Source organism: Rhinolophus hipposideros, assembly GCF_964194185.1.
Source record: "Rhinolophus hipposideros genome assembly, chromosome: 7".
NCBI lineage: Eukaryota > Metazoa > Chordata > Mammalia > Chiroptera > Rhinolophidae > Rhinolophus > Rhinolophus hipposideros.
The window spans coordinates 48,914,937-48,932,002 of record NC_138053.1 but is presented as its reverse complement, the minus strand read 5'-3'; the positions used below and the strand labels follow the sequence as shown (position 1 = coordinate 48,932,002).

Here is a 17,066-nt window from a genome sequence, read left to right as displayed (position 1 = left end):
TTCCTGTTTTTAATTTCATTGATTTTTGTTCTAATCTTTATCTTTCCTTCCACTTGCTTTGATCTTAAGTTGCTCTTCTTTTTCTAGTCCCTCAAGACGGAAGCTTAGATTATTGACTTTTAGATCTTTCTTTTTTAATATATAACTTAATGCTGTAAATATCCTTCTAAGCACTCCTTTCACTGCACCACCCTAAAGCCTCACTACGTTTGTGATTTCTGCTACCAATTTTTGTGATCACTTTTTCTTCATTTGTTCCTTATTTATGTCTTCCTCCTCTTGTTTCATAGTTGCATTGCTTTTTATCTGAATATTAATTAGTTTCTTTGAAGTTTTCTTCTGCTTTCTGCATTCTCTCTCTCCTCAAGGTCCTTTTGTTTGTTTTTGTGTCTATGTTTTGTGCACTCTTGTATATGTATGGTATAACCACAATTTAAAAATGAAATAAAAGAAATAATATGCTTTATTTAATTAGAACGACATACTATTGTTATTGAAAATTGTTGTGAAGTTTACCTGTTGCCAGCAGAATTATTGTTCCTTTGAAGGTGACCTTTTCTCTCTGGCTGCTTTGTCTTTGGAGTTCAAAAGTTTCACTGTAGAGTATCTAAATGGATTTCTCTCTATTTATTTCTCTTCGTATATTGAAGTGTCTGTATTTGTTGAGTTGTGTTTTTCATCATTTCTGGAAAAATTCCTAGCATTATCTTTTTAAATATACTTGTTCCGTGCTCTCTGTTTTCCTTATGGGATTCCATTCTCAGTCTGTCATCCATGTCTTTTTACCTCTTTTTCATATTTTCCTCTTCCTCATCTCTCTGGGTTGTGTTATAGGTAATTTCTTTGGATAGGTCTTCCAGTACATTCAGTTCTCTCTTAAGCTCTGTCTAATCTTTTTAACTTACCTTTAAACTTATCCTTTATTTTTTCTGGACCGCAGGTGTTCTCAGTTCACGGCAACTATCATAAGTGTAAAGCTCTCTCATTTATTTGTTATCTTTTATCTGTCATTTCTTACTCCTATTCAACACTCCAGGCAACCATTCAAATGTATTTAATAATGCATTTTTTTGTTTGTATGTTAAATTGCAAAATTTGGTGTGTGTGTGTGTGTGTGTGTGTGTGTGTGTTACAAAACTGTTTGCAAGAGATTGGAAGTGAAAAAACAGTGATTCACCATAGACAGTTTGAGGAACATTGCTGTAGAGTGGAGTGTTCCGCCTTCTGGATTTAGCTGATTGCTTTCTTTTGGTGTCATTTAACTTGTCCCTCTATGCTTGATGTTCCTATAAACATGCATTTAGTTCTAAAAGCTTGGTTAGATTCCAGTTCTCTCTCATTTTTTTTTTTTTTTGCTAGAAATACTTTATACATGATGATGTATCTTCCACATGAGTCACATGCTCGGTTTGTCCACATTTATTGATGGTGAAATTGATCACTGGATTCAAATGTGTTGTATTCATTCCACCATTATAGTTATAACTCTCCAACCTTTCATCTAACGTTTTTAACATCCATTCATAGCTATTGCCTACTCCATTTATTGCATTAGGAACTACAAAGAGATGATTTTTAATATCCTATATTTATTAACTGGAATTCTTTTCTAAAGAACTTTGCTTTCACAACTATTTTGTTATCCTAAAGAACATTTTTTAAATAAACGACAGGATAAATTCTTGGCACTTTTCCCTTAATGTATCAGTTTCAGAGTAATGAGTTAGTGCCCTAATAACACTCCAATAGGTGGTGTTTTTTTGTTTGTGCTTTTAGTATCATTATGATCTCTTATTTTTTATTGTTGTTGTTGTTGTTGTTGTTTTAGTCTATTTGATTTTCATTCAATCCTCTGCAGCCTTCATTCATTTGATGTTCAATTGTCCCATTTAAGCCAGTAGGAGCCCTTCAAGTTGTCTGTCTCCTGTGTCCTTTTGATATTATTCCTTTAGTCACTGATAGATTCCTTCAAGGTGTCTTGGGCTCATTTGGTGAAGTTTCTGCCACAGATCAGTGGTTCTTCTACTTTATTCACAAAACTAACTTTTAGTTTTCTTGTACCTCTCCATTGTATATTTGTTTTCTATTTCTTTAATTTCTGCTCTTAGCTTTTAAGTTTTTCAGTCTTCTATTCTAGTGTAAGCATCTAAGGCTGTAGGCCAGGGGTGTCCAAACTGCGGCCCGTGGGCCAACTGCAGCCCGCAATCCATTTTTAATTGGCCCACAGCAAATTCCAAAAATATATTTGGTTTACTTAAATAAACCAGGTGAGGCAATATGTACTTTACCTCAAGTGAGTGGCCCGGCTGTTTGTATATTTTACCGCATGTGGCCCTTGGTGAAAAATGTTGAAAAAAGTTTGGACACCCCTGCTCTAGGCATTTTTACTGGTCTCACAAGTTTTTATATGCAGTATTTTTATCTGTATGTAATATATTTTACATTATTTCATACATGGTACTTATAACTATTTTTAGCTTTCAATTATGAATTTTTTTGACCCCTGAGATACATGTTTTAAAATTTGCAATAGATTATGTATGCATATTATGTTGTGAGAGTTGGTTTTCCTGTCACTTTTTTGTATATATAGAGGAAAATTCCCCAACTAAATTGTAGATGCCTTAAAGCAATACTCTTAAAATTCATTTGTGTCTATTCACTGACTACGTTTTTTTGGCATGCAGTAGATGGCATAATACTTACATGTTAAAGAATTAAATGAACTATCATACTTTTTATTTTCTAGATATACAAGAATTAAATTCTGAATAAGCCTACAAGTAGGATGGATAGTTATTTTAAAGCAGCAGTCAGTGACTTGGACAAACTCCTTGATGATTTTGAACAGAATCCAGGTTTGTTGGGTTTTCGTTTTTGTCACTAATGGAATTTTAAAATGTCTTTAATTCAGTTATCTCATATATAGAGTACTCTTAGCAAAATTAGGTTTCAATTTTGGTTACGTGGTTATATCTTCTGTAAAAGGTTCACTTATTTCATTTTAATATATTAGTTTGTTGTTATTCTAAATGGAACCAATAGCTAGAAATAGAAGTAAGGAAACTAGAAGTTTCTCGCCAGATACGAATTTAGCTAAAAGAAAGACCTTTGAAACCAACATGAACCAGCTAAAAGCAACTTGAAAGCTCCAAATAAATTGGTATTTCATTACCATGAGAAATGGTATTTTGTTCATCTTAGAATGATGACTAGGAAACGAGGGTAGAACAAAGAAGTTAGATTGCTTTTCAGCTCTTCCTTAGTCTGGTTTTTATATTTAACTGAGTTATTTTGAGTGGAATTTCTGTCACGTGATGACATCCATAGTCAAAAGTAAAAACCCCAAGTCTTTAAATCAAAATGAAGATAATTTTGGATATTACTATCATTTTGCAAGAGAGCGATGTATCTCTACTCTTAAAAAAAGGTTTAGTTAGGGGCCGGCCCGGTGGCTCAGGCGGGTTGGAGCTCCGTGCTCCTAACTCCGAAGGCTGCTGGTTCGATTCCCACATGGGCCAGTGGGCTCTCAACCACAGGGTTGCCGGTCGACTCCCGCAAGGGATGGTGGGCTGCGCCCCCTGCAACTGGCAATGGCGGCTGGACCTGGAGCTGGGCTGCGCCCTGCACGGCTAGGACTGGAAGGACAACAACTTGACTTGGGAAGAGGTCCTAGAAGTACACACTGTTCTCCAATAAAGTCCAGTTCCCCTTCCTCAATAAAAAATCTTTAAAAAAAAAGAAAAAAAAGGTTTAGTTAGCTTGAAAGTCTTAGAAAACATAACATCTTTGTAATAATTTTGATTTGGGTCTCCTGAATGACTTTGTATCTTTATTTTAATTAGATGAACAAGATTATCTCCAAGATGCACAAAATGCATATGATTCTAACTGTTCAGTTTCTTCAGAGTTGGCTTCCTCACAGTTAACTTCACCACTACCAAAGGATCAACAGTGCATTAATTGTCGTGCCTCATCAGAAACATGCTATGAAACAAATCATATTTCAGTGAACGAAAAAGCACGTGAGGGACTAACTTCTATACAAAATGAAAAAAATGTAACAGGACTTGATCTCCTTTCTTCTGTGGATGGTGGCACCTCCGATGAAATCCAGCCTTCATACATGGGACGATGTAGTAAACCTGTCTGTGATCTGATAAGCGACATGGGTAACTTAGTTCATGTGACTAATAATGAAGAAGATATTAAAAAATTATTGCCAGATGATTTTAAGTCTAGTACAGACTCTTTGATTGGATTGGATTTATCTTCAGTGTCAGAAACTGTTTGTGTTTCTTCAACAGACCAAGGTAATAATACGGTCAGAGAGGAACAGAATGATGGCAACTCTGAATTACAAAATAGAGAAATCCGTGGAACTGAAGAATTGGATGTAAATGTAGATACAACAGTTTCAGATGCATGTGATTATGATGGAAAAGAAAATTTAAAGGATATAAAGATCTCTAATCTGTTAGAACCAGTTGTTGATTCGAACATGCCATCTGCCTTGACTCAACAAAGTTCCAAAACGCTTGATGCCAAAGATAACCCACAACACAAGAACCAGCCGTGTAAATTAGTAAAAGCTGATGGCTGTGTGGTAACAGAGGAGGTACATGTGGCTGTCATAACTGCCACAGAATGTTTAAAAGAAAGAGGCAGCCCAAGTGCTTTGGCTTGCAGTCTTCCAAAGAACGAAGGTTTATGTTTAGATTATTCAAATTCAAGAGATGAAAATGTCAAATTACCTGACTTCTCTCAAGAAGATAGGACTGCTGTATTTATAAAACAGTCTGCAAAAGAAGACTCAAATTTAGATCTTAAAGATAAAGATGTAATCCAAGATTTCCCTTCGACTTTACGTGTTTCAAGTGAAGGTACACACTCCTCACTGTCCTCTCTTCCAGTGTCTGGGTCTTTGTGTGGATCATCAAAAGAAAGTAAAGTGCATGGCGATAATGTACCTCAGAATGAACATAAAGATAATGTGCAAGAAGCAGTGACTGTGTATGAAGAAATACAGAAGAGTGACATTCTAAGTGGGGAACCATTGAAGGAGACTGATCTTTTGAAACAGGAAAAATGTAAAAGCATACTTCTTCAGCCATTAATTGAAAAGATGGGAGATAGAAAGGTAGATCTTGACCAGACGGTAATCAGAGTTGACTCTTTGGATTATGCTGAGAACACCATTTCTTCTACAGCTGCAGAATCTCAAATGGAGCTTTCTGGTGCTAATGCTCCAGAGTCTCCAGATCATTATGAAGGTCACACTTTTTCAAGCAATGATGTGAATGGGCAAGACTTAGATTACTTTAATATTGATGAAGGCATAAAAAGTGGCACACTAGTTAGTGATGCTGAACTTGATGCCTTTCTGAGTGAACAGTATCTTCAGACCAGTAATGTAGAGTCATTTGAAGAAAATGTAAGTGACTCAAAATCTGAAATGAATCAGATAGATCTGAAAGGCCTGGATGATGAAGTAGGAGCTACTGGGGAAGGTCCTGGTATTAATATGATTTGTGAAACAGTTGATAAACAAAATACAAAAGACAACGGTGGCCTTTCTTTAGGGGAAAAATGTACAATTCCAATCGAACCAGGGTTATCTAGCAGTAAGTCTGAGATTACAAATGAATTATCAGTCTCTGATATTAACAGTCAGTCTGTTCATGTTGGAGGAGCCAGACCTAAGCAATTGTTTAACGTTTCATCAAGAATAAGGAGTTCAAAGGAACAAAATAAGCTGGATGTTCCAGATATGCCTGAAAGTGACCCCAGCGTAACAAATACCATTGATCGAAATACTTGTACTACAGATTCTACAACCAATCCTCAGGTTAGCTTCAACTCTAATTACATTGATATAGCAAGTAATTTTGAAGGTGGATCCAGTCTTCTAACTGCAAACGAAGAATCTTTACCTGCAAACACTTGCAAAGAAGGCCTGGTTTTGGGCCAGAAACAACCTACTTGGGTTCCTGATTCAGAAGCTCCCAACTGTATGAATTGCCAAGTCAAATTTACTTTTACAAAACGGCGGCACCACTGCCGAGCATGTGGGAAAGTAAGTTATACAAATCTTTAAGTCTTTTATTCTTTTGAGACATTTTCAAAGAAATTTAATGTGACAGAAAAGCTGATTCATAGATGATTAAAAGATTCAGTTCGTTTAAAATGATGGTTTGTCACCTACATGGAAATATATAAAGCATTGTCATATTCCAGATTGGGTGAGAGTTGAATACATGTCACGTGGTCATGGGTATTACCTACTGTACTGGGAAATGAGGAACACTAATTACTAATTTTTGTGAAATCTGTGATTACGTGTCCTTACCTGTCTAACCTTGACACATCAGAAGTTCCAAAATCAGCCGGATCCCCCTTTGTCCTTGAGTGCTTCATTTCAAGACCACTCTGTAGCTAGTGTTGTGGTCTATACTCAGGGAAACACGCTCAGAAAAGCAGATGGCCTTGCACAAGGGTCAAAACACTGAAGCTGACCTCACTTGCATTATAACTGCCTTAATCGTCTCTAAACTCCCAAGAGTTGGCTATAAAATTAAAATGGTATTCTTTAGTCAGTGTTTTTTAATAATACGTTGGTGCCAGATCAACCCTACTCTTTTAGAAAACTAATAATATTGTACTTTTAAAAGTTTTGAATAAAGAACTACAGAAAGCGTTTTAAATTATGAACTTTTTCATTAAAGACAATTTTGTTTTCTTCCAATGAACAGAATAGATTTAAAGGAATTTCCTTGTCAGGTACGATTTTAAATTGCAGAAACCTCATTTAAGTTAAAAAATTTAATACTGCCTATGATTATAATGATTTAAAAAATTATGTAATGAGAAAAAATGGCTTTTGGTTAATGAGATTTTTGGGCCTCCCCTTTCCCTACCTCCAGTAGGTATAAGAATGCTTGAAACAGAATCAAATTTGATATTTTATTCTTTATAGGTATTTTGTGGTGTCTGCTGTAATAGGAAGTGTAAACTGCAGTATCTAGAAAAGGAAGCAAGAGTATGTGTCGTCTGCCATGAGACTATTAGTAAAGGTGAGTAGTAACCTGACATATTTTCTTTCAGTAATTGAATATATCTTAAAAACAATTGGATTGTGACAAAGATAAACTTCTTTATTTTCTTAAGGCGAGGACCTAGTGTTGACTTATCTGGCTTAGGTGGGACATCCCAAGGCTTGGTTTCTCTTCTTTTTGTTCCACTGTCACAATTAATACTCCCAGTCTGGAAAGGAAGCATACAATTTCTGGAGTGGCAGTTCATTAACTTTTAACAGGTACCAAGTCCCTAAATGCTGCATTTCATCTGCCTATTGTTTTTGCCATCATCATTGTCGTTGTCGTCATTTTAATCTAAACATTCATAGAATACCTACCAGTAAATAGTGTTCAATCTTACATAGCAAGACTACAGGCAAGATAATAGTTCCCATCCTTTAGAAAGTTGCAATGTAAAATGGGAATAAAGATAAGGTAGTAATATCTATGACTTTATAGATAAATGTATAGGACTGCTACACTTTTTGCCCATTTTTTTTCCACATTTTTTTCCCTTCTCAATTTTCGAATTTTGTTTGTATGTGGTTCCCATTGTTTCTCTGGCTCCCTAGCTAGCTACCATTATCAGCAGTGATCTTAGTGGTCTTATTTGAGTTCTCACAGTTGTGTGTGTATGTGTGTGTTTTGTGTTTTTTCCCTCAAATACACGTTTATTCTTTTGAGTACTTCTTGGTGGTATTTTCAAAGATTTGTTGACAGTTTAATTCCCAGCAAATATTGCTTGGGGCTTTTTAAGACCAGGCCTGTGCACTAGCTCAGGCACTGCTTCCTGGTAGCCAGGAGAATAAATACCTGATAATGATTTGTTTTTCTCTTTTGAATGAAGATAAATTTTTTCAGCAGTTCTCCAAAAAGCTCTGATGTGAGTCTGTTAGCCTGAGGTAAGCTGCTTTACTCCCTGCTGGTGACCTCTGTTCTGGAAGATAATAGAGTGTAAATCTTTTTATATTTCCGTTACCACCATTGTATGAAGAGATTAGTTTAAGTGCTTATAGTTTTGTTTTTTCTTAACGTTGTTTCAATAGCCTAGAAGACCTCTGCTGATGCTGTTAACCAAGGCAGCCTGTAAGAATTCAGAAATATTAAAGCAAGCTCCCACAAAATTATCTCTCCCCAATTAAATAAGTATAAAACAGCTGTGAAGGTTTGAAACATTTTGAGTTGACAGGTCAGATTTTTAGGTGAACATTAAAACATACTCTGTAAGAATCCAGAAGGGGAGAAGATAGAGAATCATTAAAGAGACTCAGTAGGGTATTGAGTTTATTTGATTTATCAAAGAAAATATTTTCAAATGGATTTGTTTATTTACTTTTATCCTATTTTGATACCTTATAGCATATAATTTCATTTATGGTCCTCTTTGTCCTTAATTTACACAGCACAAGAAAACATAAATGAAAGTTACTTTAACATCTACTTTAGGGTTGAAAATGGAAGATCATTTAATGTTATTAAATAAGAGAAGAAAGATGTCTTAAGGGTTGTGAGACACATTCCATGAAGGATTTGAAGAAAAAATAGTTCGAATAGAGATTGTGGATAATGAGAAGGTGTGATGAGACTGTAAATTTCAAGGAAGCATATGTGTGAGTTGATTAGGTTGGTTAGGGGCAAGTTGGAAATTACTTTGAAACCCAGAGTTAGGTGTTCAGATTTCACTTGGTTAGTGGAAGCCATTTTGTGAGAGTGCTATCATTTAGTCTTACTTCAAGAAGGTTATTGTAGTAGTGGTAGCTTTTATAGCAAATCAATTTGGAGATATGCTGCACGGAGAGCTGCCAGTGCTATTCTGTGTTATTTAGGTGAAAAAAATCATTCAGCAATATTCAAGCACTATTCTGCATTTTGGGAGTTCCAGCTGAGAACAAAATAGACATCCTGTTCTCATGGAGTTTACCAATGGGGGAGAAATGGATGGACAGTAAGCAAAGAGAATATCAGATGATGATAATATCCTAACTGAAAATAAAAGAATGCAAGATAGTAACAGGTTGGTGGCAAGAGCAGTGTTTTTATAAGATGGCCAGAGTAAGGCCTATGTCTTATGTCCTATGATAATAGGACATGTGAGCAGAAACTTGAAGGAGGTAAGAGAAGAAAGCTATGTGAGTATCTAGGGGAAGAACATTCCAGGCAGAGGAAACAAATAAGAGCAAAGACCCTAAGCTAGGAGAGCCCTGGGTGGCTGGATCATAATGAGCAAGTGGAGTTGTAATGAGAGATGAGGTCAGTATCTGGGAAGGCAGAGGAGGCTGGGATGCAGACTGCTGGGGTCTTGTGAGCCATCGTAACAACTTAAATTGTCACTCCACTTGGGAAATCATTAAAGAATTTTAAACAGAGGGACAATGTGATATGATTTATGTCTTAAAGAATCACCCTGAACTACTTTAGAAATAGACTCTAGGGGTACAGGGCAAAAACAGTCATATTAAGTAACAATAATTTTCTATAGTAGACATCAAACATAAGCTAACTATAATATTGAAATAACTAATGGGTAACATATACTGAACTGGAGTGCTGCCAACTAAAGTCAAGACATGGTCTTTTCAAATGCCTCTTTTTCTTGCTAAGCCATTGATTTCTCCTTATAACTTGAATAGAATATATATCATACTTTGAAGTTCAAAAACATCTGAGATTTGAATATTATTTTTTTCCTCCGTTATAGCTCATGCATTTGAAAGGATGATGAGCCCAACTGGTTCTAATCTTAAATCTAATCATTCTGATGAATGTGCCACCATCCAGCCTCTTCAGGAGACCCAAACATCCACCATACCTTCTCCCACAACTTTACCAATCTCAGCACTTAAACAATCAAATGTTGAAGGTAAGTAGAAGAAAATGCTGTGTCTTAGACTAAAGATAAATTATTGAAACAGAAATTTTCTAGTGTTGACAAGGTCTAGTGAGGAAAGAGAAACCAGACTAGATATCAGAAGGAATTTAATACAGGGAACTGGTTATGCACGTATGTCAGAAGGTGGGAAGAGCAAAGGAGCATGCTGACGGCACTCGGAGATTAGTAATCGCAGGCGTCAACCCCTACTTCAGGGCTGGGGGAATGAAAAGTGAGAGGCAGTAATATGGGGGCGCATGCAATAGAGCATCAGGAGGTGCCTGGTTCTCAGACCTGGAATTCAGGGCTCTGGGTACCATGTGGCTGGTGCTGTGACCTGTCTCTGGGGCAACACCAAGAGGCAAACACTAGAACCATCAGGAGCCTGACTGAATTAGTACTCAGGTGACTAGGGTGTTCCAGGGTGCAGGTGAAGGAGTACGACTGAAACTCATGGGACCTGCAGCTACTCATATGTCTGGTGGTGCAGCTGCTTCAAGAATCCTGGCAGGAATTAGAAACAGAAGGAATTCCTTCTCGTCCCACTTTCTACTCTCCCACCAGTGCCTGCCATTGGTGGAACCTGACTAGAGCCAACTAGCAAGGGGGGTCTGGGAGTTGCACTTTCCAGACTTCCAGCCTGGCATCGAAGACAGACCATGGTGGAGAAGAGTAGGTTTGGGTTTGAGAGACAGTGGGTAAATAACTGGCATAACTCCTTTCCTTTAAAATCTGTTTTTAAATGTATATTTTACCACAATAAAAAATGGTTTTTTTTTAATCTTTGGGCTCTGTGTTCCTTTTTACAACCTGTTGTAGTTTAGGATCTTGAGTCAAGCCTGTGTGCATTAAAAAAAATTTAAAAAAAAATTTTTCAATTACAGTTGACATATACAATATTATATTAGTTTCAGGTGTACAACATAGTGATTAGACATTTATATAACTTAAAAAGTGATCACCCGGTTAAGTCTAGTATCCATCTGATACATACATAGTTATAAAAATATTCTTGCCAATTTCCCTGTGCTGTACTTTACATCCCTGTGACTGTTTTTATAATGGCAATTTGTACTTCTTAATCCCTTCACCTTTTTCACCCATATCCCAAACCCCCCTGCCATCTGGCAACATCACTTTGTTCTCTGTATCTATGAATTTATTTCTGTTTTGTTTGTTCATTTATTTTGTTTTTTAGATTACAAATATACGTGAAATCATATGGTATTTGTCTTTCTCTGTCTGACTTATTTCACTAAGTATAATACCTTCCAGGTCCATCCATGTTGTCGCAAATGGCAAGATTTAATTCTTTTTTATAAGCCCATGAACATTTTTAAGCATAAACTACTAGTCTATAACAGGCTAGGAAATAACTGTAACTTGGTTAAAGGCAAATTCAGATACTTCTGGCAATTTTTTGGACTTTATCTCTCAATAGCTATTTTCCATTTGTCATTATAAATTAAATAAGGAGATCCAATATATGTGGTTGTATATAAAAAAGCAAATGAATAAATTTTCTCTTAAAAATATTTACATATTCTGTTACATTGATGTCCTGAATTATTAAATTATAAAGGAATTGCAGATATAAGACAGATACCTTATTTAATAGGTGCACCCATATTGCAAAGATTGTATATGATTCTGGTTTTTTTCAGTGTCTTCTGTATCATCTTCTGAAAGGTAGATATGGATCTTTTTGATTTTTATGTTGTTCTAAAATCTTCTGGCAGCAATTTTCATAACCTGCCTCTATAGATGCTTTATGACAAAAGAGAATATGCTGATATCTTGTTATTTCCTCCAAATATGGGTGGAAAATATAAATACTAATAAAGTTTAATATTTACTTTATAAGAATGAAATATATTACACATCTCTTGTTAAATAAGTTTAAAGTAAGAAATGACCCCTGAGGCATAGGTAATCCTGTTTCCGTTTTTAGACATTTCATGTCTCTTTCTGTGCTTCATGTGTTATTCTTTGCTTATCTGCCCTGCTCTGGTCTAGTCCATTTTTCCCTCCTGTGCCTTAGTCCCTAAATTTTATTCAGTCGCCACTCCACACTCACAAACTTAGTTTTATAATAATATAGGTTTTAAACCTGACCCGTGTGTTTTTAAGATGCAACCTCTCCTGTCCACTCCTTTTCTGAGGATGTTATTCCCAGGGTCACCCTGCCTTTGTGTGAATTAGAAAAAGACTTCCACTCTGGGTAGATGAATTACATAAGACCATTTCTCTAGGCCTTTGCAACCCTGAGGATGCAGGGCTTGACAGTGGATAGCAAAAGCTTTGGAAAACACTTCCTGACCGATTTTGTATTGAATCATTGCAATATTGCCAAGTTAAAATGCTTTACTTTTTAAATTCTAGGATTATGCTCCAAAGAGCAGAAGAGAGTATGGTTTGCAGATGGTATATTGCCTAATGGTGAAGTTGCAGATACAGCAAAATTATCATCTGGAAGTAAAAGATGTTCTGAAGACTTTCTGAGTCCTCTCTTACCAGATCTGCCCTTGGTAAGGAATCTAAAGAATGACTTGTTAATTAAATTTCATTTTGTAGATACTTCCTTGTGTGATTATTAGAGTGCTTTTTCTTAATGCTGCAAGTTTCCTAAAATGAGAAATATATGATGTAGTGAATATATTTTAGATTTTACCTTTTCAAATGTCAGTTTAAGGCAATGATGCTCAAAAATTTGTTCCTCAATACCCCTTTATGCTCTTAAAAGTTATTGAGAATGTCAAAGAACTATAAGTTATGTGGTTTACACCTATTGATAATTACTGTATTAATTTTTTAAATTAATTAAAAATAAACTCAATATAATAGAAATAATATTTTTATGGAAAAAATTCCAAAACAAAAATTTAGTGAGAGGAATAACATTATTCTACATTTTTGGCTTAACGTCTGGCTTAATAGAAAACAGACTCTCACATCTGTTTCTATATTCAGTCTGTTGTGATACGTTGTTTTGGTTAAATTATATGAAGAAAATTCTAGGACCTCACTAACTCCCTGAAAGGGTCTTAGGGATCCCAGGGATCCCCAGACCACATCTTGAGAACGACTGGTGCCGTGAAATAGAACTGAGATTTAGACTAATGTGTGTTTAATGATTTTCAAACATTTAGAAAAGTATCTGATGGTGGTATTTGCTTGCATTGACAGAAGTGTGCTAAGTGTTAAATAGAAGATACATAGTATAGAATCCCAGCCCACTAAGAATTCTCATTGTAAAGTAGCTAAATACTTATAGAAGCAAGTATTTATCCTTGAAGTGGCAGTGTTTTTATTCATTAAACAAATATTTATTGAACATCTACTCTGTGCCAGTTACCTGGTTTATCCTGGGTACATACATTAGACAAGATGGATATGTATAATGCTCTGTTCCAGTTCACATACCATATAAATGTGTGCTGTTTGCCAGTAAGAGTCCATGAGCTGGATTTTACAAATAGCATAATTACTGAAAGTATGTTTTTTAGTAATATTTTAACAAAATCAATATTTTAACAAAGTGAAAGTTCTAAATACGGTAGTAAGTATTACTTGAGTTTATAAATGATTTTTCATTTAATAGTGACTCAGGTTTGGCCAATCTAGAAAGAAAGGGGCTTTATTGAAGCAGACTTCAGGTGTAGTTTATTCTAGCTGGTTACTGTTGTGGACTATGTTTACCACTCTGCTTCCTAACCACTCTCCTCCCTGTTTCCCCCCCTTTTTCTCTCCCTTGCTTGCCGGAAGCTTTTTTGGCTATCATGAAAAGGAGAGGCTTAAGTTGCACTAAGCTTGCTTCCTGTGTGATGTGGTGCAGGATCCTGGAGTTCTCCTTTCTTCCTCTTTCCAGGCTATAAAATTAAAGTCATTAATACCTACCCTGGGCATACAGTAAAGCTAAACCTTATGTTCCTTTCTGAATTGAAAGAAGCACAATGGTACTTTCTTGGGAAATTTGGCTTCTGAAGAATTTCTGAGCCCATTGTGGTTTTATTTATTCTCATTAAAAAGATATATTTGGCTACAGAGATCAACATTTCACAGTTCCACAGAGACTATGAACTGATTTGTTTTTCATTCTGTATTTTACAGATGGTAAACACAGTGGATCATGCCCATTCTACCACAGTGGAACAGCCAAACAATGAAATAGGAGATATTACAAGAAACGAGATCATTCAGAGTCCTATTTCTCAGGTTCCATTGGTAGAACAATTGCCCATCAGCACAGGAACTGAGGTGTTACCCACTTCTGGTTCCTTTCCACTAGACGATGAGGTTTTTGCAGAGATCGAGGAGCCATCTGGTCCTACTGGTGTCTTAATTAACAGCAATTTACCTGTCGCTAGTTCTTCAAATTATAGGTTATTGTGTGGCATTGACAAGAATGTTTGCAATAAAATTAGTCTTCTACCTGATGATGAGGACAGCTTGCCCCCTCTTCTGGTTGCATCTGGAGAAAAAGGATCGGGTAGGATAGCAGTTATTTACATTTTAAGAAGAAGTTTTTTTAAAAAAGATTGTACTGATGAATTTTGTCAGTGTTGTATGAAATGCATTATTTTAAACTTAAGACAATTTGGTTGAAATATGTACTATGGCTTGGTAACTTTAGTTTACATAAACTCTTATTATATAAAAACAAATTCTAGAAAGATCTGGACTTTTGAGTTGAATGTGATTCATTTACCTAACTCCCTAATTTAGAGTGAGACAAAAAGTCCAATATAACAGGGAAACTCTAGACTGTTAGCCTTGAAAATATTTCCATTGTACTGGAGTTTCTGATTCCATGTCATTTTTTTTTAAGGGTGCATAGTGCATAAAGAAAAGAGTATTGGACTGGATGACAAATCTAGGAATTTTAGTTCCTCTTCTACTACTTAATATGTGTATGACTTGAAGCATGTTATGTAATCTCTTTGAGCCTCAGTTTCCTTTTAAAAGAAGAGAACCTAGAAGATCCCTATGGTCTTTTTCAAGCTGGAGATCTGTGGCCAGCTCCTACTAGTGGTTCCCTAGGATACATTATGCCGCGTCCTGCAACATGAAGTGATCATGCCCTGTGCATGATAATGTAGGGAGGGGATTGGAGCTTAGGATCTCTTTCTGCCAGTAGGAGCTATTTCATGAACCTTGCTATTGTGGCAAAAATACCTTAAGCCCTGTTCTTTGCATGTTATGCATGTTTTCCTATTGATTGTCAAGCTCTTTTTATTTTGCCACTTGTTACTAATACAGGGCATATGTCAGCAAGCAGTATGTGCAACTTGGGTCTAGACTACTTTCACAGAGTTCTAAATTTCGGAATTTGTAATTGGAGGGGCTGGCAGACTGGAATCCACTTTACAAAAGCATGTTTGTTTTAAAATTTTAAAGGTATTAAAATTGTGTAAATATGCTGTTTGATCAACATATTTGCATATGTACTATATAACATCAGGATTTATATGTATTACAGTATTAATATCTTTGCATAAATAGAAAAGTAAAAATGAGTATATAACAGTTTTCCAGGATGTTGATTCATTTTACGAAGCATGTTTGCTTTCTTTTTAAATTTGCTCAAGCTATTGTGGATTTATAAATGTTTTTTTCATTGCAAACATATTTAACAGGAAGTCATGTTTATTCTAACGATGTCATTTTCATGATTTAGTGCCTGTAATAGAAGAACATCCATCTCAAGAGCAGATCATTTTGCTTCTTGAAGGCGAAGGTTTTCACCCTGTTACATTTGTCTTAAATGCTAATCTACTTGTGAATGTCAAGTTTGTCTTTTGTAAGTAATGATTAATCTTTCTTTGCCTAATTGGTAAGCAGGATTTCTGATTTAATGACATCTTCAGGTTAGATTTTGACTGGTAATCATAAAAAATAAGTAGCATTGGATATTGTTTTCTTAGTTATATATGAATATGAATAAATTTTGCAAACATATTCAGTGGGACTTGAAATACAAATTTTCAGATATTTACTAGTATCTCTCAGTCATGTTAATTAAGGTCTTGGGCTCATAGCTGAGCTGTATTTTGATGCTCATGATATAATTAACTATATTTCATATAGCTATTAGATAAATGGAAATTTGGTAATTGAAATAAGCAAGAATCCTGATTTAGTAGCAATAAAGACAGTTTTAAAGTAAATGACATGGGACCTAATAAAAAGTAAGGAAATTAAGAATCCTCAGTAATAAATAATCTTCAATACTCAACAATGCTCTTCTCAGTGTTTCATTCTCTTTAAAACTAACCTGATTCTTACCCACTATGTTTTAGCATATTAGTACATCTTTTATTTTAGTGTTAATTATTTATTGACTCCATAAAATAACCTTTCATCCTTTCTCTTTTTTGCATTAATATTATACAATTCAATTTAAAGTTTTTGTGAGGAGAACTCTGGAAAAATAGCGAATTTGAAAAATTGTGCTTCATGCAAAGGAGAATTATATTTAGCTTTCTTGATTAATAGAAGTTGACATTTATAGTTGTATGCTTTTATCACTTAAGATTCCTCAGACAAATATTGGTACTTCTCAACCAATGGATTGCATGGCTTGGGACAGGCAGAAATTATTATTCTATTGTTATGTTTGCCAAATGAAGATACTATTCCTAAGGACATCTTCAGACTATTTATCTCCATATATAAGGATTCTCTAAAAGGTATAGCATTTTATTTTGAACTGTTCAGACTAGGGGATGGATAAATTAATTAAAGGCATTTATGCTTTAATTAATTTTAAAAAATTAAAGGCATTTGTGGTAACTGTATTAAAGATTTATTTTGTGAAGAGATTGATTTCTTAGAAGATCTTTATCATTTTCAGTCACCTTAAATCTAGCATTGTATGTGATCAGTGTCTTTACACAGATTTTTTTCGTATTTTAAAAGTGAAAATATATGTGCCTTCTTAATTTTTAAAAAAAATATCTGTATACTCTTCTTACTGTCTGTGTAAGACTGGGGGGACATGATAATTTTTCATTTGGCCATACAGTAAGGAGAAAAATCTTTAACTAAAGGGTTAGAAACATTTTCAAAGTTTTGTTCACAATCCCCCGTCTCCAGGAATAACAGAGCTTTGTGCCCACAAG

General features: G+C 35.2%; 1 protein-coding gene across 4 annotated transcripts in view; it reads left to right on the top strand.

Moving 5' to 3' along the window:
* ZFYVE16 (zinc finger FYVE-type containing 16) overlaps nucleotides 1-17,066 on the top strand; it is a gene marked incomplete at its 3' end in the record, with an annotated part of 44,483 nt that overhangs the window by 12,471 nt on the left and 14,946 nt on the right. For 3 of the 4 annotated variants that reach the window (XM_081053331.1, XM_081053330.1, XM_081053332.1), the window contains 8 exons: nucleotides 2,750-2,858; nucleotides 3,846-6,076; nucleotides 6,977-7,073; nucleotides 9,775-9,936; nucleotides 12,328-12,473; nucleotides 14,056-14,434; nucleotides 15,623-15,745; nucleotides 16,479-16,634. In XM_081053331.1, the coding sequence (XP_080909457.1) occupies nucleotides 2,789-2,858; nucleotides 3,846-6,076; nucleotides 6,977-7,073; nucleotides 9,775-9,936; nucleotides 12,328-12,473; nucleotides 14,056-14,434; nucleotides 15,623-15,745; nucleotides 16,479-16,634 (3,364 nt within the window). In that variant the 5' untranslated portion in view covers nucleotides 2,750-2,788. Of the gene's footprint in view, nucleotides 1-2,749; nucleotides 2,859-3,845; nucleotides 6,077-6,976; nucleotides 7,082-9,774; nucleotides 9,937-12,327; nucleotides 12,474-14,055; nucleotides 14,435-15,622; nucleotides 15,746-16,478; nucleotides 16,635-17,066 lie in introns of those variants that run through there. The other variant, XM_081053333.1, reaches the window with a different exon arrangement.